Here is a 27,049-nt window from a genome sequence, read left to right on the forward strand (position 1 = left end):
CCTATGTTTTCCTCTGAGAGTTTTATAGTGTCTGGCCTTACTTTGAGGTCTTTAATCCATTTTGAGTTTATTTTTATGTATGGTGTTAGGGAGTGCTCTAATTTCATTCTTTTACATGTAGCTGTCCAGTTTTCCCAGCACCACTTATTAAAGAGACTGTCTTTTCTCCACTGTATATTCTTGTCTCCTTTGTCATAGATTAGTTGACCATAGGTACGTGGGTTTATCTCTGTGCTTTCTATCCTGTTCCATTGATCTATATTTCTGTTTTTGTGCCAGTACCGTATTGTATGGAGGTTCCTTAAAAAACTAAAAATAGAATTACCATATGACCCAGCAATCCCACTACTGGGCATATACCCAGAGAAAACAATAATTCAAAAAGACACGTGCACCCCAATGTTCATTGCAGCCCTATTTACAATAGCCATGTCATGGAAGCAACCTAAATGTCCATCAACAGACGAATGGATAAAGAAGATGTGGTACATATATATACAATGGAATATTACTCATCCACAAAAAGGAATGAAATTGGGTCATTTGTAGAGATGTGGATGGACTTAGAAACTGTCATACAGAGTGAAGTAAGTCAGAAAGAGAAAAACAGGGCTTCCCTGGTGGCGCAGTGGTTGAGGGTCCGCCTGCCGATGGATGCAGGGGACGCGGGTTCATGCCCTGGTCCGGGAGGATCCCGCATACCGCGGAGCGGCTGGGCCCATGGGCCACGGCCGCTGAGCCTGCGCGTCCGGAGCTTGTGCTCTGCAACGGCAGAGGCCACAACAGTGAGAGGCCCGCGTACCGCTAAAAAAAAAAAGTAAAGAAGAAAGAGAAAAACAAATATCGTATATTAACGCATGTATGTGGAGTCTAGAAAAATGGTACAGATGAACCGGTTTGCAAGGCAGAAATGGAGACACAGATGTAGAGAACAAACGTATGGACACCAAGGCAGGAAAGCGGGGTGGGAGGGTGGGATGAACTGGGAGTTTGGGATTGACATATATACACTAATATGTATAAAATAGATAATTAATAAGAACTTGCTGTGTAAAAAATAAATTAATTAAATTAAATTAAAAAATTAAAATAATAGTGATTATAAATGTAGCTACAGAATCACAAAATTGGCGCTGCCTGGTACAATAAATGTGTTCCTGGGAAACTGCAAGTCATGTTACCATCAGTTGGATCCTATTTATATATTCACATATTCTAAGGTTGAATATGCCCAACTGACAGTTTCTTAACCCTTTACTTTGAAGTCCTGCTTTTTATTTGCTCTTCAGCCCTACTGACCTGTCAAGGAAGAAAGGACAGAAACTAATCTTTACTGAGCATCTTCTAAGGGCTCCATCATTTCATCTACAACAAATCTGTGATGAGGGATTGATCCCTAGAAAAGCTAAGGCCAAGACGTTCCCATCACATTGATATGTGGCAGCATTAGGACATAAGCAGCCGTGACCAGTCCAGAGTCCACTCTTCTTTCACCCCACTTCACCAACCACTCTGCTTCAGGTCCTTAGTGATTCTCGGATGGAACAGGAGAGCTCCCTCTTTAAAGGACAGCTATAGGGGAGAATTATTCGGTGTAGGGATGAATTACCCATAATTTATAAGCTTTAACATCATCATTTTCACACACGTGTCACCTTAGAGGTGAAAATATCTGGTACTGAAATTAAGTGAGAGGCAGGGTGGGTGCTAACTAATGGATAAAATTAAATCTAAACATTTTACTCAGAAGGATGCAAAATGTTACACCTTTACAGACTGTTGTTTAATAAGCCCAGCAAACAACCCAAGGGTGTAACAGAAAAAAAAGGTACAATTTAAAGGTCCGCCATGAGCACTTTCACATTAATCTCAGCCTTAAGAAGGCACAGGCAGCGTTAGTCTATCTACTCTACCTGTAGTGAAAACACCAACAACAAAAACTCGCTAGCACTGCCTTGGTTATATAAAGCAGTTCATGGCAGGGTTCTTGGTAAAAGGGAAAACATCCCTTCTACGCGGGCTCTGAAACCCTGTGCAAACAAATTTCTCCCAAGTAAGCTGAGCTCTGCCCACGGAGCATTCTTTAGGGCTTAGTATATGTGTAAGCTGAGTTCCCCGCTATTATACACACTATGTCAGGAAGGCTTTTTATGAATGTGTGACCTTAGGTTTTAAAAGGAGACCACAGAAGTTGACAATGACCTAAACTAACCGTTAATGTCAGCCTTTCAGCTCAGGGAATATTACTGATGAATCCAGGCTACACAGGGCTGCTCCACAGCTTTGAAACCACGCAAGAAATTGCCAGTTTTAATGGTTACTGGGGTGTGAGAGACACGCCATTGGCTGTTCATGATACCTCTGGGAAAGTGTTTGTTAGAAATAAACAATGTTTGTGAATAGAGCTCTGGGATCTGCTGGTTTTCACTGGTTAATTCTCCAGATTCCTTCGGTAACCTTATGTCAACAGAAATCCAGCTTCTTCTGAGCAGACTTAAGCACTACTGTTCTGCACAGAATGATACCAACTCCCTGCTCATTCAGAGTATCAGAATTTCTAGATCAGAAACACAGACCAACATTTACAACATTTACATTAGCAAGAGTCAAATGAAGTTCCTACTTTCCTTCCTTCCTTAATGTAACATTACTGACCACCTACTCCTGTGAGAGACACTAGTGACAAAGATGATAAGATGTGGTCTATTCCCTCGAGGGGCTCAATCTAATTCACAAAATAAACATGAAATATACATGACACTATAATAGGACAGATGTTATAGTAGAAGACAGAATATCATGGGAGACAAGAAGGTAGCAGCCTACTGCATCACGCTTCACAGAGGTGACATTTCAGTTGGGTATTAATTGATGACAAGGTATTTGCCTGGTGGAGGAAGAGGTGATACTTTGAAAGAACTCTTTAGGCGAGAAAAGATCATATGCAAAGACTTGGCAGTGAGATAGGGCATGGTATGCCAGGGAATGGTGAGGAGTTCTGTGTAGTTGCCACAAAAAGTTTGAGGGAATGATGGAAGAAACAGCAGAAACTCTAGGTCTTCTTAGCTAGGGCAAGGGTTTGGGGTGGACATGGGAAATTGAAGGCAGTGAAATTGAAGGGCTGCTGAGGCACAGATTCACTGGGATGAGGGAAGGTGGGATGGTCATCCCAAGGGGATGACTGGTCATCCCAAGGGGATGACTAGTCCTACCAAGTATCCAATCCAATCCAAATACATCTGGACAAGTCTTCGCTAAAGGAAGGTCCATACTTAGTGATGCATCATACCATTTCAAGCCATTTCAAGCCACCATTTCTGGAGAAAGAGTCACTGTTACTGTTTCTTATGGACCAAAAAAGAGAGAAAGCCCTCTCTCCTTTCCTGTCAAAGGGGGACTATATTAAGCCCTACAGAGACTAGCCATCTTTTTTCCCCAAAATATCACTTCTCCAATGCATCTTCCACACTGCTGCCGGAGTCATCTTCCTAAAACACAGCTTTTAAAACCTGGCTTCTCAGTGGCTCTAGAGTCTGAAGCTCAAATTCTTTAGCAGTCTTAGCTTTTCCTCATACAACATACCTTTCTACACTTCTGTGTTTTTGCTCATGTAGGAATGACATGTCTCTCTCCCCTACTCTTAATCTGTCAAAATTCTACTTGTCCGAAGTCCAGCACAATGGCCTCAATGAAACCTCTCTTACTTCTTCTCGTCATGATTATTCCTTCCTCTTTGACCCATATTTTCTTGCTAGTTCCAACCAAGCACTTATTTACTCTACCCTGTCACTTTTAGGTAGTCTCTGGGAAGTTTTTATTAGAGTAGACATCTTGACTAGGGAGGAGGGAAAGAAGGGAGGGAAGAAGGCTGGTTTCTGAGTAGACAGAGTAACTAACTCCTAGACAAGAATCTGGTAGAGGCAGTTTGAGTAGTAAATAAGTGAGACACAGGTGCCAAAGTGGCAGACTGTATTTTCTCAAGATGGCTGCAACAATATTTCTCCAGCTGTTCTACAAAGTGGCCTCTTATCAAGAAATGGATCCTATTTCTCTCCTCTTGAATCTGAGATGGCCTTAGGACTCACCTGTAACCAATAGAATGCTGCAGAGGTAATGCTGCATGACTTCTGAGGTGAAGGCAGAAAAGTCCCTGCAGCCTCCCCCTGGTTCTCCTGGGTTGATTGCTCAGCCTCCATGTAAGACGTCTGCCCCCTCCGAGACCGCGGTGCTGGAGACACCATGTGTAGGTGCTCCAGTACACAGTCTCAGCTGAGCTCACACTTCCACAACCCCACCAAGCTGCCAGACACATGAGGAAAATCATCTTAGACCCATTTGACCAGCCATCTTCCAACGGAGTACCACTGAGTGACCTGGCCATCTCAGGAGGTACAGAAGAATCTTTTTTTCTCAGAAGAAGCTGAGTCTTGGCTAAATTCCTGACTCACAGAATCCATGGGATACAAGTTAATGGGTACTGTTCTGTTTTAGGTTACTGTCTTCTGGAGTAGTTTGGTATATAGCAGTAAATACCAGAAAAGCTAGGGAATGAATGAATCCTGACCCTGCCTTTTATTCCGAAAGCGAATCAGTCTTCTCAAATAGTTGTCATTATGGGCCAACAAAAACTTCTGGGATCTCCTGGAAACATTCAGGGTGCTTAGTGAGAACCAGTGAGTGACTTGGGTCCTTAACTGTGAATGTGAGGCCAGAGGCCATTGGGAACCCAGGGGCTACCCTCAAAGGGCATTGTTGCTGATCTGACCAGTAGAAGGTGCCCCATCGTAGGCCCGTGGAAGCTCACTGCAGTTTGTAGAAGCACAAATCAGAGGTCAGAGGAAGGAAAAGATTCTTCGTGCCCAGCAGATGGTAGAGACCAGAGGCTCGATAAATAGCCATTGTGTGAATTGATTGAATTCAGAAACTGGAAGCAATATTGGTGATACAGCTTACTGAGAGGCAACGGGCAATTGAGGCAATACGGGTCACCATATGAGTTATGACTGGATGTGTGATGCAGATCTGTACTCTCCTTCTTCTGAGCATTTTAGTCAGAGTGCTCGCAGGTTGGAGAGTTATGACCAGTCTGCTGGACTCTCTGTGGAGGGACTTTCTAAGGATTCTGGCCAGGAGTTGAATGTCTTGCCCTCATAAGGTAACCTGGGCCTCTGCCTACCATGAGCATCTTCACTTGAAGGTTCTACTTGTTGCTCACACAGTATTTGCCTTTCTCTTCTCACCATTCTGTGGAACTCATTAGATAAGTGCTTGCACCCACAGATTAGATCCTCTAATCATTTTCAACCATTATTCTAAGCCCCAAATGAAATGTTCCTCTTTTCTGAGCTCACAATAGCCTCTTTTTCCTCAGGACCATATTTAAGATCTCCCATACTAATTTAAACCTATTAATGCCTGAAGGAGAGACTGACTCAAGACCAATGTACAGGCCTTCAGAGTTATCCTGAAAAGGAAATTATGACATTTCTGATCTCCAAAGCAGCTTTCTTTTACTGGGAGGAGAGATCAGGATCATGTCCTATATTTTCAGAAGGTCTTTTATATTTTTATTCAATGAATATTTTTGAAGCCATAATCCTGACTGAGAATGTGCTTTAAGCTAGATTTTTAAAAGAGTTAAGATTTTGTTGTGCTTTTCAAATGGCTAAAAATTTTATCAAATATCTCATTTTCATTAAATTGATAACAAACTGCATAATTTTTAGAATTATAACTGCATATTTCCCTCATATAAATCTTAGGATTCCCAGTCTCCTGGAGAAATCTCAACTTTGCCTCTATTTTTAGAATAAAGTCGGAGATTTGTTAACTATACTGCAAAGAAACGGTTAAACAAAATGGCCGTTTACTCACGGATTCAGGCTAATAAAGCCTTGAGTCAAAACACATGGAGAAATTGACTTGAGGGCTAGACAGAATCAATTATTTGTTTCCCGGTCAGTTTTGGTTTGGGGAGCCGAATGAAGAGTGATACCTCAGCACGGGGTGGGATTAATGCACTGTCAGTCATCATTAATCACTGCAGTACCCCAAATCGCCTGTCTTCAGTCAGGACACCTTTGTTTCACACGCGTTTCTCCATGTTCTTGACTAATAGTATACGTACTAATTAGTCTACTAATGCATGTTCATTAACACATACATTATCATCTAAATACTTAAGAGGGACTGCTAAATCACTTTTCAAATGTGGTATTATGTTCAATTATGCAGTCATTTGAAGCTAAATTTTAAAAAACAAGCAGTGCCTTTTTCAGTGGTTTATATGCCTCCTCGTACGCTAAGTTCCTTGAGGGCAAGATCTGGATGATTCATCATTGTAGCTTTTTGGTGCCTGGCACAGTGCCTCGCACACTGCGTGAAGTAAATAGTTTTGGAATGAATGAAGTGAAGCCTCTTTGAAGAGGAAGGGGTGGATTCCACGTGAATGCGTAGACTAGTTCTCTGACAACCATGTGATTTAAAAGGAACACCCGTACAGTCCTGCATAGTTTGCAAGCACTTCCGTACATTTATCGTCTCTAAGCAAGTGTCAGTAAGCTTAGTTTACTGCAGAGGAAATTGATTTATAGAGAGATTATGGAATTCACCTCAGATTTTCTGATTCTCTAGTTCATGGAATTGAAAAACAAAGCCACACACACAAACAGAATAATCTCCCAAATTCATTCAAGAGGCCCATGTTTTTAATGTCTTAATCTACCTACCTCATTATCATCAAAGCTCTATCTACAATGGGAGAACATTGGACATCATATCTAAACTATCAGTTCCTTCAACTGCAGCTAGATATGCCCGTACCCCATCCCCACAGAACACACAGAGTGGCTGATGGGATCTGATGTGGCTGATCCCGCTGGCCCAATTAAAAATCTGGTGCTTAGCTTTGCAAACACTTAATCATCAGGTATGATGTCAGGAGACAATGAAAAATCAACTCTAGCTTGTAAAACCTAAAGACCTGCTCCGAAAGAAAGCTGAAATTAAGTATTCTTGCCCAGAAATGTTTGCGTTCCTTGCAACATTAGGAATATGGCAATAAGGTAAAATTCTCCATAATGTTACTTATTTTGACATGCTTTTAAGCATCATATAAATACACTTATCATCAAAATGATGTAAAGGCAGTCAGCACCCAGGGCAGAAGAATGCGCTCACCATCCTCCCACCGCTGGCGGTTCTGCCAGCGGGGTGTGAGTGGCAGCTAGAGCAGAGGGCAGAGCGGGCTGGGGAAAGTTGCCTCCCCCTTCTGTGAATCAAAGCCAAAAAAGGTTCCTCATTGCTGCTGGGTCTTTGATCTCTTGCTTCCTATTTTTAGAACTCTTCTGTCCAATATCCTCTGCCCCATTGCCATGACCTTTCATGACACACTTCTCTTGGTGGTTATTTTGGGATCCTATTCCTTTCCCAAAGTATTACTACAGCTAGAATTAATGTATGAGGTAGATCAGCACAAGTCTTTGCTTGAAAAAGGACCCAAAGGACATGTTCCCACATGAGGGTGAGGGAGCTGGTGTACAGAGAACAAATTCATCATCCATATTTTTAGTCATCAAAGCATTCTAGAAGGACCAAGGACTTAACGTAGCAGATACCACAACCTCACAAGACAGCGTTATCTAGGTGCACAATCTGGGCATGTGGATTTTGAAATTGTGTCCAGCACAGCTAAAGGGGTATAAATGTGTGTGTTGCTTAAGGGGTAGAGAAAGGAGAGACAACCATAAAAAGGACATAGGATTGATCACTTCAGTTTCCTTTTCCAGACTTTATCTCTCCCTAAATCTACAAACCGTATTAAAGAGTCAGTGCCTACATTGAGGGAAGGGCAGAGAGATCAAGCATGCTTTGACTGCTCAGTTTCCCTTAGAAAAGTATTTCTACACAGAATTTTTCAAAGGAGAACAAAAGTTCCCTTGCCAAAAATAAGAAGGGCACATAGATCCAGGGAAAAAATTCCTTGTGGGTGAAGACAGGGACATCTTTTATGTTCATCACTATACCTTCTGTGTCAAGTATAGTGTTAAATAGATAGCTCTACTAATGAGATAATTTGATGTAACGATAACAGCTAACCTTTACTGAACACCTAGTATACGGCTTTGTGACAAGCACTGTTCTACAAGATCTGCTTAAAGTAAACCATTGAATGCTTACAACGAACCTGTGAGATATGTGCTTGTATTGTTCCCATTTGAGAGATGAGGATACTGAAGCGTAGAGAGTCTAGGTATTTCATCCCAGGTCAAAGAGCTCTTAAGTGAGAGAGCCAGAATTCAACATCAAGCACTTTGGGATCTAGAGTTTACGCTTGCAGGGTAAAGAAATGGGTTTTGTGCCTCTGCTACAACCATGAGGAATTGGAAGAAACAGCTAAACCTAGCATTATGGCTTGAATTGTATCCTCTCAAAATTCATATGTTGAAGTCCTAACCCTAGTACCTCATAATGTGACTATATTTAGAAATAGGGTCTTTAAAGAGGTAATTAAGTTAAAATGAGATCATTATGGTGTAGTCCAATTAAGGGTAATCCAATATGTCTGGTGTCTTTATAAGAAGAAATGGATACAGACATGTACATGTATATATGAAGACACAAGGATCACCATCTGAAAGCCAAGGAAAGATGCCTCAGAAGAAACCAACCCTGCTAGCACATTGATCTTGGAATTCTAGCCTCCATAACTGTAAGAAAATAAGTTGCTGTTGTTTAAGCCACCTAATCTGTGATCTTTTGTTATGCCAGTCCTATCAAACGAATACATTCAGTGTTAAAGTGTAAAATGGAAACCAAGGAAAATGCATTTGGTCCAAACGAGTCAAAATAAATACAACAATTCAAGGCAGAAAGTTGCTTCCCTTCCATGGACATGGGTTGACCAGTTATGCAACTGTTGCAAGTTCCCAATTAGGTGGGAGGTGCTGTCAGGACATTCCTTTCAACGTCCCAGACAGCTTCACTCTCAGAGGATCCTTAATGAATACAAAGGCTGAAAAATGTGACTCCATTTAGACTTCGTGGAGGGTATATGATTTCTATATCTGTAGATTTTCTTGTCCCCAGGTACTTCCACGTTCTGAGTAAAGCCCTTTCTTTACTATACACTCATTTATCAGGTACCTCATATTGTAAAGTAGTTTTTAGTATAAAAGTTATACTAAAAGAAAATAAGGAGAGGGACTTCCCTCGTGGTCCAGTGGGTAAGACTCCACCCTCCCAATGCAGAGGGCCGGGGTTCGATCCCTGGTCGGGGAACGAGATCCTGCCTGCATGCCACAACTAAGAGTCAGAATGCTGCAACAAAGATCCCACGTGCTGCAACTAAGACCCAGCACAGCCAAAATAAATAATTGATTAATTAATTAATTAATACTTAAAAAGTAAATACGGAGAATATAAAAATCACCTGTAATCCCATTATCCACAGATAAATGCTATTAACAAAGAATGAATATATATATATATATATATATGATCTTTATATAAAAGTGATATCTTGATGTGTATAGAATTTTTTTGTCCTGCTTTCAATTAACATTGTTTTGAGAGTTTTCCCCCAACTTATTAGTTTTCATAAAACATGATTCTAATGGCTTCATCATATTCCTTCCAAGAGATTATGCTAGAATTTATTAAATATAAACTCAATACTGGCAAGGATATTGTGAAGCAGGTACTCTCCTAAACTCTTGGTAGAAGTAGAAAATGTTATGACCTTCTGGAAAGCAGTTTGACATTACAGATCAATATCATTAAAGAATTCATACCCACTGCTCCAGTAATGAAAGGCAAAAGAAAAGTGTAAACCACCTACTCAGTGAAGCCATCCTAGACCATCTTCTTTAAACTGCATTCCTGACATTCGATGTTGACTAGTAGAGAGACCTCAGTGACATCCTAGGTCATTCAATAGAGACACCAGCAGTCACATCTTAGTAGTAAGCCTGAACTATCTCTTGAGTAAAGGAGTCTCTAGACCTGCCCTAGGAAAGTATAAGGCTTTGAATGGGTCAAGCTGATCTGCATGTAACTTAAAGACTTGCCAAAACAAAGCCCCACACTATTTAAAGGAAGAAAAAAAAAATCCAGAAACTCAACAACGTAATATTTATAACAGCTTCCAAGTAAAAAATTACTAGACATGTCAAGCAGCAGGAAAATGTGATCCAGAATCAGGAGAAAAAGTAATCAATATAAACAAACCTAGAAATTACAGGGATACTGAGACTAGGAGATAACATTAAAACAGCTATTATAACTATGTACAAGTATTTAAAGTAAAACGTAAACACAGTGAGAAGAGAAGTGGAAGATATTTTAGAAAGAATCAAATAGTTTATTTTTGGACCACAATGAAATCAAACTAGAAATAAATAACAGAATGATACCTGGAAAATAGCCAAATATTTGGATCCTAAATAACACACTAAATAACCAGCAGTCAAAATGAAATAAAAAAAGGAAATTAGAAAATCCTTTGAAGGAGCTCCCTAGTGGTCCAGTGGTTAAGGCTCCACATTCCCAGCGCAGGGGGCCTGGGTTCAATCCCTGGTCTGGGAACTAGATCCCACATGCATGCTGCAACTAAGAGTCCGCACGCCACAGTGAAGATCCTGCGTGCCCCAACTAAGACCCGGCGCAGACAAAATAAATAAATAAATAATAAACAAATAAATATTAAAAAAAAGAAAGTCCTTTGCAATGAATGAAAATAAAAGCATATATATCAAAATTTGTGGGAGGCAGTTGGAGCATCTATAGGGAAATCTACAAAAGCAGAAACTAACACAGCATTGTAAAGCAATTACACTCCAATAAAGATGTAAAAACAATAAAATAAGTGCTTATAATAGAAAGAAAAACGACCTTAAATCAATGTTCTAGGCTTCCATATTAAGAAACTTGACAAATAAGAGAAAATTGAACCCAAAGTAAACAAAAGAAAAGAAATAACACCGGACGGCACACCACAAACAATGGGGGAATCAAATTAAACAATACTCTAAAATGCTACCAAATGTAATGGGATCCTAGGACACAGTCCTCTTGCCCAATAAGTTCTCCTTTCCTGTCTACTTCCAATGTGGTCCCCTGCCTAGGAGAAAGGCTTCAAGTAACTGGGCTTACCTTTAAAACTATATAACAGAAATCCTGGGATTCACTATGCACCATTTCTGATGAGGCCAAGAATATAATTCACACATCCATTACTTATCATCAGAATGCCAGATGATGTAAGATACCTAAAAGGCCATAAATAGACATCAGGAAGCCTGGCTTGCTTACCAAAGGGAAGAGGAAAGGCATTCAAAACAAAACTATCCAGCCCCTTATTAAGGAGAGGTTATCAGAGGACCCTCCAGGCTCATGCTGATACTATGTCCTAAGCATAGTCATTTAAACCAAGCAGAGAAAAACATAGCCTGTTCTTTCAAGCTTTGCAGAAGTACTGGAAACTCCAGGAGCAACACCATCCAGTACAATGAGAAGACCTCACCCCTAGTACAGGGCCATGTTCAGACAGGGATCCAGAAGCAGTTTTGGTGCACTGCACCCTTGTGAAGTGACACAGTATTGCACACACACATTATTTACCCATGCTCTTACCACTCTAGACTATGCTGTCCTCAAAGTCAGGGACCACATCTTAGTCACCTTTATATCCCTAAACCCTAGCATGGTGCAATCATTTAATAAAAGGCAAGCGGGAACCCCCCAGAAACCTAAAGGGGTTATAGATAACACCCGATGTGACAGCCTCGAGACTCAGAAAACAAGCCTCCAGACCCAAGTTGAAACCAAAGAACAGAGGCTTATTACCTCTTTCCTGAGTTCAATCTGCTTTTTCAAACATTTAAAAAATGGATTTGTTTCCAGCCTTCAGTGAGCATTTGGGTGGGACTGGGTTTTACCTTAACTAGTCTGCCCATCCTTTTCCCACGGTGTTCTAGAAGAAAGCAGAGAGTGGTGACTCAAAACTTGGCACCATTCTTAGTTCCTATGTGCTGACACCAGTTTGAATTCCAAAAGAGAGACGCTTACAAAGGATCAAAACCTGGATGCCCTGGCCCTAGGACGTGGTTCACATTATAAACTTTCCAACATGATGCTAAATTAGCTGCATTTGGTTCCAGACGGTTAATGCGTAATAAGTGGAGAGGTGACTTCAAGTGGAAATTGTCTCAATTCTCACTTTATGTCACTTCAAAAGTCTTTCCTGAGCTTACCCCACACCCACCCTCATCCCCTACCTGCTTCCTTGGCCACAGTTTTTCGGATTGCAGACCCTTGAAAACAGTGTTTGCAGGATGGCCCAACTATGAAAGTAGCCCTTTCTGGCCACATCTCCTGGCCTGAGACTCAAGGACGTCTCTATTCAAAATAGCAGAGCAAGGACCTAGAAAGTGCAGAAAGCCCAGAGAAAAGAAAGGTGAATGGAGTCCGGGTGAGCCGTGCTAACAAGAAAAGATAATGAATCCACAAGAATGTCATAATTCACTATGTCCTTTTCATTCCAACCCCCCCAACCTTCCCTCCCCCAACACACAAGCACGCGCACTCACACACACTTCAGTGCATTTGTCCAATACCCTTTTCACATAGTCCTCTAACTTCCTAATTTCCACTCCTGTTATAAGTGTTTGCTCTTTTTCTGTATTCTTTTATTGTTACCACCTTGCCTTTATAGAGCCGCAGTATCACTTTAGTGCAGACTTAGACTGCCATGGCACTTCCCTCTGTCTTTGAAACATAGAATCCTGAAATCATACCTCCTTCATTATTTCCAATTAAACTCCACATCCTGAGGAACGTGTCCTCTGTCCCTAGAAGGCAGAAATCACGTATATCTAAATCATTCTACATAGTGCCTAGCAAGGAAGCAAATGTAAGTGCAGGCTTAATATCACTATGCCTGTTCTCTGATTATAATGATGATGATAATGATCCCATTCACTTTAATTTGCACCTCCTTTTAGAAGCCAGGCTCACCAGTGAGTGGCTCAAAAACTTCAACATCAATGGATCTGAAAGTGCTAAGAAAAGGTAAAAGGGTTGGCTCTATAAAGCAAGATGGTAACAATAAAAGAAAATAGAAAAAGAGCAAACACTGATAAAGGGAGTGGAAACTCAGGCAGTCAGGATGGTGTAGCGGAAGTGTAGAAAGGGCACAGGCTTTGGGTCAGGACACAGTCAGACAGGTCTGGATTGGAATCCTTATTTGGTCGCATTCTAACCACTTGATCTTGGGCAAGTTGTTTAACTTCTCTGAACCCCGACTTCCTAAGCTTAGAAAGATGTTCAAAATGCTCGCCTTAGAGGATTTTCTTGAACATTAGGTGAGATAACCTCTAAGGCATTTGGCTCATGTCAGTTGCCCTGTAAATGTCAGTTCCCTTCCCTCCCACCTCAGAAAGAAGGATCCATAGTGATAATTTCCAACAGCACCCACAGGGATGGTCCTCTCTGTGATTAATGCATTTTCAGAGGCTCATCCTAAGTTTCTCACTTTTAGGTGTTGTCTGTTGTCTCATGAAGATGCCCATATTCTCTGCAATCACCAGCTTCAACTGGAACATACACGTTAGTGCCTGTGTATGACTGGGTCTGACCTCTCCCATCCATCAAAAAATACAAACTGAACAAGACCTCACATCTTTAAAGGAGGGACTCAAAGTTAGATGTCCCTTGTCTGTACTCCCAGAGCAATTTGGCTACACTGTACATAGAACATAGATCGCTATATTGTATCATGTGTTTAAGCATCTAGATCTCCCCTAGGCTACGAGAGCCACAATGGCAAAGTCTAGATATTAGTTCTCTTTGCATTGCCACCTAGCATGAAGCCTGTCATTCATATCATATTTATAGGAGTGAACTGAACCATCATATCCTGGATCTGCAGTGCTTTGGTATATATACCACACTTTATAATTCCCCCAGCAGCATTTCCCAGAGCCTCAGAAGGTTCAAGCATTGAACACATATTGTCTTTTTCCTTTAAGAATTGACTGTTTAGGTGATCAAAAGGAACAAACTTGCAGTTATAAAAGAATATAAAATAAATAAATCCTGGGGATGTAATGTACAGCATGGCTAATAATACTGTATTGTATATTTGAAAGGTGCTAAGAGAGTAGATCTCAAAAGTTCTACTCACCAAAAAAACAAAACAAAACAAAACAAAAACTGTAACTATGTGAGGTGATGGATGTGAACTAGACTTACTGTGGTGATCACTTCCCAATATATACATACATTGAATCATTATGTTGTACGCATAAAATGAATATAATGTTGTACGTCAATTATATCTCAATTTTTTAAAAAGTTAGAAACAAGTACCCCAAAAAAGAACTGACTGTTTAAAAATAGCTTTGTTTTTTTTTTGAAAGCTAAAACCTAATTAAAGGAGAGGGGATAAAAAAAAAAACATCAGAGAAACGTCTGGGACTAGCCTCAAATTGCTCCATGCTTTTTACTTTTTGCCATAACCTTGGGCACCACACCCATGCCCACATCCAAGACTCAGGGACACCTTGCACAAGGTGCACAGAGGGAGTGCTTGGGGGGTGCCTGGAGGGCTCCATGCTGAGCAGCTGTGATATGAGGGTGACCATGGGCCATGGGCGGTAGCAGCACCATCTGCCTCAGGTAATAAAGTCAATGGTGATGACTAAGTTAGGCTAGAAGTATCTCTCAGTCTCTGAGTTCCTCCTCTGCTCTGACACATCTCTTTCTCTTCAGAGAAAACAGGAACAAGCTCAGGCACGGGTCCCTGAGGAGGAAACCCTCTTTTATTATTTGACTCATTCATTACCAGAATCTCCTGAAGTAAGTGGGGTCCACAATGACCGAAAACACAGGTAAGCTCGCATTTAGAAAAATATTGAAGTGAGGAATCCACAATCAGTTTTTAAGGGGAAGTCAAGAAGTTGGGGGCAAGTGCTTAGACTTTAAGGTGGATTTCATGGAGGGCAAATACCATGTTCTTCCTCAAAAGAATGGTCTTTGGAGACAGACACTCTGCTCCACCTTAACATCTCATATATATATATATATATATATATATGAACTGCTTAGCCTTTGGTAGGCAAAACCCAGGCTCCATAGACATAGCGATCCCCATGGCTCCCAAACACTGAGACCAAGTGTCAGCTGGCACTAATCCTCAGGTGTGGTGTTTTGTATCTAGCTGATCTGTGGAGCACTTGAGTGCATGACCCTGAGTTGGAACAACCCCATTATCTTACAGATGAGGAAACCAAGGCAAAACCTCACATGGCTCAACACTGCTTGTAGGCAAAGTTGCAATTCCGTGACAGGCAAGGCCATTTGGGTGCTTTATTAGATGACTGCTGGAGCCCCAGTGCAAGCCAGGATCCTGGCCTGGGTGGATCTTATAAATCACATCAGCTATATACCATTTATCAAATGATTTTTTAACTACAGTTCATCAAGTTTTTTCATCTAGTCTAAAGAATACAGAATATTCTCTAGAGAATAAGTCTAGCTCATTCTATGCTAATTGTAGTAAAAGTAAAGGTAATTGTGGTGCTTGCTGTGGAAATAATTATAATTTATTAAGTACTTACTATATGCCAAGCCTCCTGCTGAGTATTAAACATGTCTTATGTCTTCTTTCACATAATCAGCCCAACTGCCAGAATCCTCCTTTACACTTAATCCTCGGTCCCGCAAAATCTGGCATGAATAGATGGCTTCAGTCTCTCTGTAGGATCTATCTGTGTGCTCATGTACTGTGTCCAGATCAAATCCTTTCTAGATGCTGAATGTGGTACATGTGCTTTTAAGTGGGCAGTTAAGAGACAGGTATCTCTGGAAATAAAATCCAGAAGAGGTGAAGGTTAATTCTTAATCCCTAAATCTGGAACCAACCCATTTGATAGTGACTTATAATTAATATATTTCATATTGCTCAAGCATGTCTAGAAGATAGACTGCAGGGCAGAGTGGGAGAGGTGCCTTCCAGTCCATTCCTTTGAAATGTTTCTGTGTTATCACAAAACAAGAAGTTCTGTAAGGTTAAGGGGTTAGAAATGCCTGGCTTCCTGTGGACAGATGCCAGGTGGAGGAAATAAACAGATATAGCTCCCACTGGATATGAATGCCCTAAAAATATTGTTTCCTAGCATGCTGCCAAAGGAGTACCTGCTGCTTACAACATAAAGTCAAGGGGAGAAGTAAGAGGGAGACTGAGTGGTGTTTGGGGAGTGTGGAAAGTAGAAAATAAGAAAGAGACACTGATTCCAATTTTGTTGATAAAGTGTAAACTCTTACAACGGAGTCAAGTGACAGCCATGATTCTTAAACAAATGAGAATCTAGTCAAACTGACAATTAAATGGAGCCCACGGTGCTACTCCTTAACATTTCACAAGAGGCTGAGAGTTACAGAATGCCAGAGCAGGACAGGTTCTCAGAAACATTCAGTCTGGGGGTCACAACTGGCAGCTCCCTCACACTGTCTTCTTTGGTTTTCCCAGGATTAACTTTGATGGCATTTTAACATTGTTCTAATTAATTACCAACATTTTAAAAAGTAAAAGCCTTCACCTAAAGATCCAGATCTCTTTAAAAACTGAGAAAACGAGCAAACACTGGACCTACATTTTCACCTACCAACCACTTAGCCCCCACTGCACCTCCCCCCCATAGAGTCCACACTCTCCCCATGGTTCCCCCAGGCTGAGGCCAGTGTCAGCTGGCAAAAGTCCTTGGAATGGCATTTTGTTTACCTGGCTGATCCCTGTGAGCGCTTCAGCGCTGTATCTCCTGAGCTGGGGCAACCCCATTATCTTGTAAATGAGGAAACCAAGGCAAAACCTCACACACATGGCTCACCACTGGCTGTAGAGAGTCCCAACGCCACGGGCAAGGGCATTTGCAGAAGATCCCAGCTGACCTCTCTTGCCAGTTCCCCAAAGGGATTCTATGGTCAAGCCTCACTAGCGGGTCCTCATTATGCATTGCATGGTCAAGGCTCTGTTCCCTCTGTCTCAAATATCTTTCCGTGTAGCGGACTCTTGCTCATCCTTACAGACCCAGATTAGTTCCATTTTCACTCCCCAGGGCCAAAAGTGTCCACATAGCACTTTGTACTCACTTCAGGAACCGACTGTAAAATCCTCTGGGGAAGGTCAATGTTAAAGTCCTCTTTTTTATGTCACCAGTGCCTACCATGGTACCTTGACATATCATGAGATCAGAATAAATCTGGAGTTCAAAGAGGATAAACAATTTGTCCTCAGATACATAGATAATTATACTCATAACATATAGTTAGAAAAAACAAGTTAACAGTAGGTTGGGTCTATAAGGAACACTCAGACTGATAAACGATCAAGTAAGTGACACTGAAACCCACCTCAGTGACAAATGTAGTTCCTACCGGGCCAAGCCTTATTCCAGAAGTAGGGACTGCCTGATCAGTGTGGCTTGTAAGGTACCAGAAGGATTCCAAAGGCCAAGGTATCTTCCCCACCCTCTGCCAAGGTGTCTAGAAGTCCACTATGTAAACTTATTTGCGTTAAGGCTTTTTCTGTTGAAATGCAACACTCCTTTCCCCCTCTTCCCCAAGAGTCAGTACATTAGGCAATTCTTAGAGGTTCACACAGCTTCAGTTAACTTCTCAACTACTTTTCTATCTGATGCATTTATCCTGAAACATCTGGGTAAGCTGTGATAGAGTTAAATAAAGGTTAAGTTCCAGAAGAAGGGACAGGCCTGAACATCTAAAGTAAGAAATGGGGAGTAGGCACAGCGGTTAAGGGCAAGGCCTGCTGGGACCAAGATGCCTGGGTTCAGTTCTGCTACCTGCTAGGTGAGTGCCCTTTGGCTAGACATTTACCCTCTGTGCATCCACTTCTTCATTTAGATAGAAAATGGTGTTAACCAGAGGATCTACCTCAACGGGGCACTGGAGAATGAAATGAGTCAATAAATAGCAGGCATTGAAAACTGTGCCTGACACAGAGTGAGCCCTATATAAGCGTTGGCTTCTGTTATTATCAGGAGAGGATGGCGTGAAATTTAGCCCTGAAAGGGACTGCTCCAGTTTTACTACGTGCTGTCTCCTTTCCCAGTTTATTGATGAAGGATACAAGGCCCAGAGAGGATGTGCAGTTTACTGAAGACTGCAGGCTAGTGGATGGCAGAGCTAGGGCTTCCTATCCAGGGGTTCTGCCCCCACGGAACTTACTGACCAGGAAGGGAGGAAGCGATGTGGGAGACCAAGAGAAACCAAGAGGGAGCTCCAGCCTCTCTCCCTTCTAGGGATAACGGGATCCAGGCCCCTGGGGACTTCTCCCCAAAGTCATTTCCACGTCCCCGCTCTCGGGTGGGCTTGATGTCTGAACGAACGCCACACTCCGACAACGCACACACAGCCCCGCACCTGGGCGTACCCTCCAAGTCTGGCACAGCGCGGCAACTCTCTGCTCCGTTGGGAGGACGAGTCAACAGCGGGCTGGACGGGAAAAGTGACACAATCGGGCCGGCGCCCTCCCCGCCAGCCACCCACGCAGCCCAGGGCGGGCCGGGCCCTCTCAGGGGTGCGGGCTCGAGCCAGGCGGCCGCGGTCTCCCCGGCACGCGCGCGCCCGCACGCCAGCCACGCCTGCGGCCGGGCGGCGCGAGGACCGGGCGCGGGCACTTTTCAGCAGCTCGGCGGCCGCGCCGCTGCTGGGCCTCCTCCTAGGGCCGCCGCCGCCGCCCCCCGGAGCTGGATGACGGAGTCTTGAAAGACTTTCACCAAATATGGGCTGGGGCTGGAAACGTCCTGCGCCGCGCGCCGCCGGAAACCTCTAGTCCTGGCCACCGCGGCGACTCCGGGAGCGCGGGCCGGGCAGCCGGCAGGGGGCGGCGGGCAGCAGGCGGCCGGCGGCCGGGCGCGTCCCGGTGCTCGGGCCCTGGATCTCTCCCCATCCCCACTGCCCGCCGTCTCCGCAGGGGTCCCGGGGCCGGCTGAGGCCTTCCCAGCGCCACTGCCACACAGTTCCCGCCGCCATCCCGGCTCTCTCCGGCTCTCCCTGCAGTCACTCGGGGTGGGGTGGGCTTGGGGGAGCGGAGGGCAATAGGATGGCGCAGGGGCGCCACCTTAACGTTGGCCTTTCGCTGTCACAATAAGTTATGCTGTTCCTTAAGGTGGCTATAAAAGGTGGAGTTGTGAGACCGCCGAGTACCTCTGAGGACAAACGCACGCACACACACGGCTATTACAGGCACTCCCACCGTCCAAGGCAGTGTTTCTCAGGGTGTGTGAATCCCCGAACAAACAGCCTCAGCATCACCTCGGGACTGCTTAGAAATGTAACTAATAAGAAATTTGGGGGTGGGGCCAGTGGGGTCAGTCGTTTAACCAGCCCTCCAGGTGAGTCTGATGCGGGCCACAGTTTGAGAACCACTGGTCTAGGGCTAGGAAACCGGAGTCGCCAGGTTTAGGGTGATTATTATTCTCAGTTGCCGCCAGACAGTGAACCCTTCTTTTGGTGACCTAAAATTCCCTGGCATCAGTGGGCGAGAGACGTTCCCATCGCTCAGTCCAAAGCCAGGAGCTGAGAAGACAAGCAGCCCCTTCTCCCTGCCTTGCAGCCCAAGGAAACAAGGTGGCCCCTTATTCCCTCCTGGGGCTCCCAGAGAGGGAGGGAGAGAGGAAAGAGAGCAAAAGAGCCATGCAGAATTAGCACCGGAAGACACTTACCCGTGAACGTTTGCACATTTACCCTTCAATCTGTCAACGTGAACTGATCTGCAGCTCTCAGCAGAGGAGGGGAGAAGGCGATGGGACATCTGGGGTTTCTGGACCTTCTTTGAGCAGGACTTGAGGAGCTGCTGTTCCTCTTGTCTGAGGCTGTCGTTTACTAGCAGTCTCACCAGGACATAGTATATAGAAAGGCTGTGTACACAGGTTACTCCCGTCTCTCCGGCTCCCCAGCATCCTGGCCCAGTTTGCTGCAGTTTCCCACCCCCTCCCATCACACACCCCCTGCTTTAAATGGGCAGCTGACGGTGAGGTTCTGTAAGTTTCTCCTCTGGGGCAAACTCATCCTCCAAGATTCCCCAGATGAAGTCCAGAAACAAATGCACACAACCCTTGTTAGAAAACTTTAATCTGATTTTTAAAGGAATCTCTGGAATGGTGTGTTTTTGAATGCTGTGCAGCAGACTGAGTCTCTTTGAGCCCCCTCCTCCACACACACACACACACACACACACGTGCACACACACACACACACACACACACACACATACACACAAACTTCCATAAAGGAGCAAGGTGTATACATAAGCCAGTTGGATCATCCACTGTAATTTTATTTTAGATTCTGATAGACAGATTGCGTGAAAAACAAGGAATTCCAAAGAATTTCCTGCTCTGGGAACAGAAGTTAAGTCTATATTTAACAACATTTGAAGCTGTCAAGAATGCTTTGTGGTTGGATAACAGAGGCAGAAAAATGTTAAAAACGCAGGCTACTGCTATACCCAAATATGGAAATATTGTTACGTCTGGTGTCTGATTCACCATCTGGAAATACTTACAACCATGAAGTCAAATAGAAAAGACGCCACAACAGAAGCCAGGAACGCTCCTCTCCATTCCCTCTTCGCCACCTCCTCCCACCCTGTACTGTACCTACTCACCCCATCCCCAGTCACTTCATTAAGAAGGAAACAGTAACGAAAGCTGAACACAGGAACACAACAAAACCGTTTTCTAAATAATAACTGATGAATTGGCTTGGACAGGATGCAGGGCCTAGAACACCTGACAGTCTATTGTCTTGAAAAGTAAGTTCCCCACCCCACATGCCTCCAACAAAACCTTAGCCATCCTGCTCCCTCTAGTAACAGCTTCTTAGGCTTCTGGAAGAGCACTTTTGAATGAATGAAACTTAACTCTTTCCTGCCACAGTTCTCTCCATTGGAGAGTGTTTTCATTGCAATAGCTTCTTATTGTGTTCATTAGAGTCATTCACAGAAAAGTCACACTGAAGGCCTTCTTCAGCAAGACTTCTCAGTCATTTACACTGAACAGCCCTAAACATCGCAAAGGACAAGGATTTCTCCCAGAGCACATATAAAAGGGAAACTGGCATAATTACTGTGTATGTTTTTATGAAAGTTACACAAGAAGATAGTTTTTTAAACTTTGAGGGAAGATTTGTCCATCACACTAACGGTATTTGAAGTTCAAGTAACTTGTTTTGTAGGAGGTCTTCTACTGAATGTGTTGCTGGTAGAATAGGGTAGAATAGGACCTTAAAATTGCTAACTTCTTTTTTTCTTTCTTTTTTTTTTACTACAGAATATTACATCCTAAATCTCTTATTTCTCTTTACTTAGAGAGCAAAGCATTGCAATTCACTTGAAATGGGAGGTTTCTAAATGGTCCCAAGGAAAGGAGTTAAAAAGCCCCGCAAAACTTTCAGCGTCAAGGAGTCTGCTTTTTCCAGAGATCCACTGGGCACAATGGTGCTGGAATCTGGTTTGGTTTTGCAGTATATACAGGTGATGATCTCAATACAAATCACTCCACGGTGGTCCCCTCCGCTTCTGGCTGGCTGCTTAGTTAGCGTCGCCTCCCGCCCGCGGAGGGAGCCTGGAAGGGCTTACCCAGTCTCCCGCATCCGTGAGGAAGTGTAAGTCCGCCTCCCAGAGAGCTCCCTGCGTTCGTTTCCTCTCGGACTTCCAACCCAGGCAGTGGGCTGGAACTAAAGTGGGAACCTCCAAAAACAAACAAGTACGACATACCAAAAAGCGGAGGGGGCGGGGGGGGGGGGGTTTGGCGGACGGGGGAAGACCTCTGCCTGGGAAACTGCCAGACGATGGGGGAAGTTGATTTTTTTTTCCCCTTCTCATTCATAAATGCCACCTCGGGTATTAATTTGCAATACACTTCACTTGTCCAATAAACACCATGCCAAAGATTTGGGACTTGATCCGAGCACGCTTCTATGAAGTCCTCAGATAGATTCCTGGCTCCCAGACACTCTCCCTCCCCGTTCGCCTCTCTCAATAGATAACTTGACTCTCACCTTCGCTGTAAACAAGCAAACAGTTCGCTGCCTCCCTGGGTGAGGGGTTCCAAGGCTGCCCAGTCAACTCGGCATCACCCAACAAAACGACTTTTGTTCCTCCCTCCAGGTCCTCCCACCCTCCCAATCCAGGCAAAGTTCTGAACTCGCCCCCCTCGGCCCTTCCACCTCCATCACCACCATCACTCCAAGAAGAGCCCTCCCCAATAGAAGTCGTTATTTAAAGTGGAAAAAACGGAAGATTGTTTTCTTGACGGGTCCAGGACAAAAAAAAAAAAAAAAAAAGTGCAACGGAGCCAGGGGAGGCGCTTGGCAGGAGCCCGCGCCAACCAGCATTCCTGAGATGTTTGAGAATTCTGGAACGCGCAGACAGAGCCGACGTCACTGCAACACGCGGCGCCGCGGCCGGCCCGTATAAAAGGCGGGCTCTGGGCGCTGGGGCAGACCGCGAGCGAGAGCGCCCCCGAGCAGCATCCGCGCCTTCCGTCCCTCCCCGGCAAGGACCTCGAGAGAAGGACGCCCGCAGCCCGCTCGCCTGCCTGGCTCTCGCCTCCCCGCCGCCCGGCCCACAGCCCGGCCCACCGCCCGGCCCACCGCCCCAGCCGCGCCGGCCCGGCCGCTACGCACCGGTGTGTTGGCGTCTTTGCCTCCGCGCTCGCCCGGACCCCTCCTGCGCGCCACGATGAGCTCCAGCACCGCCAGGACGCTCGCCCTCGCCGTCACCCTTCTCCACTTGGCCAGGCTGGTGAGTTCTTTGGCCACCGCTTCCCCGTCCGCTCTAGCAGCCCCTTCGCCTTTCCCCAGATGGTCCGTGGCCGGAAAAGCTAGACTCGGAAGTTCGGCGGGGCGTTTCGGGGGAGCTCTTTCTTTAAGCCCGCCCTGAAGACGTGCCGGGGGGCCCTCCCGGCGTACGCAGCCGCCCGGGGTGGCCGGGCTGGACGGGATCAGAGACCCCCTGCCGCCCGGGTCAGACACCCCCGTCCCTTCCCGGGGCGTCCTTCCTGCGCACCGCGCCGAGCCTCACACGTGTCCTCTCCCCCTTCCAGGCTCTCTCCACCTGCCCCGCCGCCTGCCACTGCCCCCTGGAGGCGCCCAAGTGCGCCCCGGGAGTCGGGCTGGTCCGGGACGCCTGCGGCTGCTGTAAGGTCTGCGCCAAGCAGCTCAACGAGGACTGCAGCAAAACGCAGCCCTGCGACCACACCAAGGGGCTGGAATGCAACTTCGGCGCCAGCTCCACCGCTCTGAAGGGGATCTGCAGAGGTAAGATGCTTGTGGTTTGGCCCCCTTAAAAAAAGAATAGTCCCCGTAGTCCAGAAGTTTAGTAATTTTGCGACCATGTATGGTGATGCTTTGTTGTTGGTAGCTTGGCAGAAAGGCACATGATTTCAGCAGTCTGGAATGCAATTCAGTGTGTCTGGGCCCAACGAAAAGCGCATACGGAAAAGTGATTCCTGACTAACTTATTGTTCTGCTCTGGAGTCTCCGGGGAATCATAGGAAACTTTACCATCAATTGAATTTAGCAGCAGAAAATATGTCTGAGTTTCAGGCCGTCGTACGGAATCTTAACTTTATTCTCTTCTCCCTTTCTTTTTTGGTGCTCTTTGTAGCTCAGTCAGAGGGCAGACCCTGTGAATATAACTCCAGAATCTACCAGAATGGGGAAAGTTTCCAGCCCAACTGTAAACATCAGTGCACATGTATTGACGGCGCCGTGGGCTGCATTCCTCTGTGTCCCCAAGAACTCTCTCTCCCAAGCTTGGGCTGTCCCAACCCCCGGCTGGTCAAAGTTACCGGGCAGTGCTGTGAGGAGTGGGTCTGCGACGAGGATGGTGCCAAGGACCCCATGGACGACAGGGACGGCCTCCTGGGCAAGGAGCTGGCCTTCGATGCCTCGGAGGTGGAGTTAACGAGAAACAATGAATTAATTGCAATTGGAAAAGGCGGCTCCCTGAAGCGGCTCCCCGGTAAGTGAAGACTGAGACATTGTACTGAAACGCATTCCTAGTTTGAAACTTCAGAGGAATGAGAACCTGAAGCTGCTTTGTGTCGGTATGCCTCTGAGAAATCTTTCCTCTTGTTTGTCCCTCTAGTTTTTGGAATGGAACCTCGCATTCTGTACAGCCCTTCTTCACATGGCCAGAAATGTATCGTCCAAACGACTTCGTGGTCCCAATGCTCAAAAACCTGTGGAACTGGTATCTCCACACGCGTTACCAATGACAACCCTGAATGCCGCCTGCTGAAAGAAACCCGGATCTGTGAAGTGCGGCCTTGTGGACAGCCAGTGTACAGCAGCCTGAAAGTAAGTGCCTGCGGTGCCGTGTAGAGTGGTCCCCTGGGTGAGATGGGAGCATCTCTTCCAAGAAAGAGAAACACTAACTTCCCTTCTCTTCTCTTTCTTACAGAAGGGCAAGAAATGCAGCAAGACCAAGAAATCCCCTGAACCGGTCAAGTTTACTTACGCTGGATGTTCGAGTATGAAGAAATACCGGCCCAAGTACTGCGGTTCCTGCGTGGACGGCCGCTGCTGCACGCCTCAGCAGACCAGGACTGTGAAGATGCGGTTCCGCTGCGAAGATGGGGAGACGTTTTCCAAGAACGTCATGATGATCCAGTCCTGCAGATGCAACTACAACTGCCCACATGCCAACGAGGCAGCCTTTCCCTTCTACAGACTGTTCAATGACATTCACAAATTTAGGGACTAAATGCTACCTGCGTTTTCCAGCACTAGGGCGGACAAAGTGGGGAGAGAAGAGTGTCAGCGTGATGGAGGCGTGGGTGGGGGCGGCGGGCTGAAGGGACTCATTGTAGAAGGGATGCACTACTCATTCTTGAGTAGTATTAAGGTATTTCGAAACTGCCAGGTGTGCTGGTGCACATGGACACTAATGCAGCCGCAATTGGAGAATACTTTGCTTCATAATATTGGAGCACACGTTACTGCTTCATTTTGGAGCTTGTGGTGTTGATGACGTTCTGTTTTCTGTTTGTAAATTATTTGGTAAGCGTATTTTTCTCTAGGCTTTTTCCATTTCGGTTTTACAGTTGTAAAAGGTAATAAGATTAGTTGGACACTTAAAGACTCCATCCTTTGACAGAAGTAAATGGGAGGGGGGGTCCATCCCTTCCAGAAGGTGACACTCTGTGAGTGTCCATGAGAGGCAGCTATCTGCACTCTAAATTGCAAACAGAAATCAGGTGTTTTAAGACTGAATGTTTTTATTTATCAAAATGTAGCTTTCGGGGAGGGAGGGGAAATGTAATACTGGAATAATTTGTAAATGATTTTAATTTTATATTCAGTGAAAAGAATTTATTTATGGAATTAATCATTTAATAAAGAAATATTTACCTAATATCTGAGTTTATGGCATTCAGTATTTTTAGAGAATGTTCAAAACCATTGGGGACGATCTAGCTTATGCATTCAATCATTGAAACAGGATTTACTGAGTACCTACTTTGTACCAGGAACTGTTCCAGGTGCTTGGGATAGAGTAGGGAACTAACCTTTAAAAATCTGACAATGATTGCTTTTATATCTTCAGTAGAAAAAAAATCTTGGAATTTAGAGTAATCTGTTTTAAAAACATGTATTGAACACCGTTCATTGTACAAAGCACAAGAAGGAATCTGAAGCTAAGTTTGTGGTTTAAATAATAATGCTTTATTTTCATAAGAATTCAAAGCCTAAGGGTCTCCATCACCCAAGCTCTTTGAGGTGGGTATAGTAGAGTCATTTATCATTTTAATCACTAGGTAATTGTGCAGGTCCCTTCGGTAGAGGAAACTTTAATGAAAACAGTCCATAACTCAGGCTGCCTACCTCAAAATCCATGGGCAAGATTAAGCATGGTTGGATAATGTGATATAAGGTCCCTTGTTTATAACTTTGTATTTTTCTAATATTGTGCCTAAAACTTGGGAGAACGACTTAAAAATTCACCCATGGTTGGGATCAGAGAACAAATCTTGGAATCCATAGGAGTCAGTTTGTTTTCACTGAATGAGCTTGAAGCAATGACTTGTGTTAATCCTAATAAGCTGATGATTAGGTAAACATACCGTTAAATGCAAAGGAATGCAAGGAATTTCAAGTACTTTTCCAATAGCGTGAGGACCACGCTACCCCACCCCCTTTCCTCTTTAGAATATAAGTTATATTGAGGTGGGGGGAGCAATTAGATTGAATTGGCTATCTAGAAGGTCAGAGGCTAGACGCAGAGCTTGCCTGAAAGGACCCGAATCGTAGGTCTAGGAGAGGTTGAGAAGGCTGTGTCAATGTTTGTGAAAATGCTGGTAGCTGGTTTTAGAAGAATCTACATCTTTAGAAAGCACTGACAATAAACCTTTTATAGAGAGAAGTTTTCCTTTCATCAACCCTCTTGGCTCCTGTTCAAATCCATAGTGAAATATATCAGTCTGCACTTTGTTAAGAGAGTACTTGAATTTTTAGGCAATAAGAGAAAGTGCTTTAAAAGGGGAGGAGGGGGACTGCTTCTGGGATCCTATAAGAGTGAGTTTTCAAAATAGTTTAATATTGATGCTCCATTAAGACCTACAGAAAAGCACTGCCTAAGCACCTGTTTTAGAGCCTTACTGAAATGCACAAAGGTTCATGTAAATGTGATAGTAAAATCTATGGGCAAATGTCTTCACTTTTTTTTTTTTTTTTTTTTTTTGCCGTACATGGGCCTCTCACCATTGTGGCCCCTCCCGCCGCGGAGCACAGGCTCCGGACGCGCAGGCCCAGCGGCCATGGCTCACGGGCCCAGCCACTCCGCGACACATGGGATCCTCCCGGACCAGGGCACGAACCCGTGTCCCCTGCACCGGCAGGCGGACTCCCAACCACTGCGCCACCAGGGAAGCTCGACCCTCACTCTTCTGATTCTGACAATATCTTGCCTGAAATATTACAACTGTGCCTACTGAGTAGTCAGTTTTTCCTGCCCGAGGCATTC

The 27,049-nt window shown here is 44.6% G+C and overlaps 1 protein-coding gene across 1 annotated transcript; it reads left to right on the plus strand.

Annotated features, from left to right (window-relative positions):
- Nucleotides 1–22,212: 22,212 nt before the first annotated feature.
- Nucleotides 22,213–25,443, plus strand: CCN1 (cellular communication network factor 1). Its single transcript, XM_079914820.1, has 5 exons — nt 22,213–22,825; nt 23,127–23,340; nt 23,690–24,046; nt 24,173–24,384; nt 24,488–25,443. The coding sequence occupies exons 1-5, from the start codon at nt 22,763–22,765 to the stop codon at nt 24,788–24,790; spliced, it is 1,149 nt and encodes a 382-aa protein (XP_079770946.1). The 5' UTR covers nt 22,213–22,762; the 3' UTR covers nt 24,791–25,443.
- Nucleotides 25,444–27,049: the final 1,606 nt, after the last annotated feature.

Source organism: Stenella coeruleoalba, assembly GCF_951394435.1.
Source record: "Stenella coeruleoalba genome assembly, chromosome: 1".
NCBI classification, from domain to species: domain Eukaryota; kingdom Metazoa; phylum Chordata; class Mammalia; order Artiodactyla; family Delphinidae; genus Stenella; species Stenella coeruleoalba.

Coding starts and splice junctions, on each gene's coding strand:
- CCN1 (XM_079914820.1), top strand. CDS start 22,763: ATGAGCTCCAGCACCGCCAGGACGCTCGCCCTCGCCGTCACCCTTCTC. Junction 23,341..23,689: donor TCTGAAGGGGATCTGCAGAG/GTAAGATGCTTG, acceptor TGCTCTTTGTAG/CTCAGTCAGAGGGCAGACCC. Junction 24,047..24,172: donor CTCCCTGAAGCGGCTCCCCG/GTAAGTGAAGAC, acceptor TTGTCCCTCTAG/TTTTTGGAATGGAACCTCGC.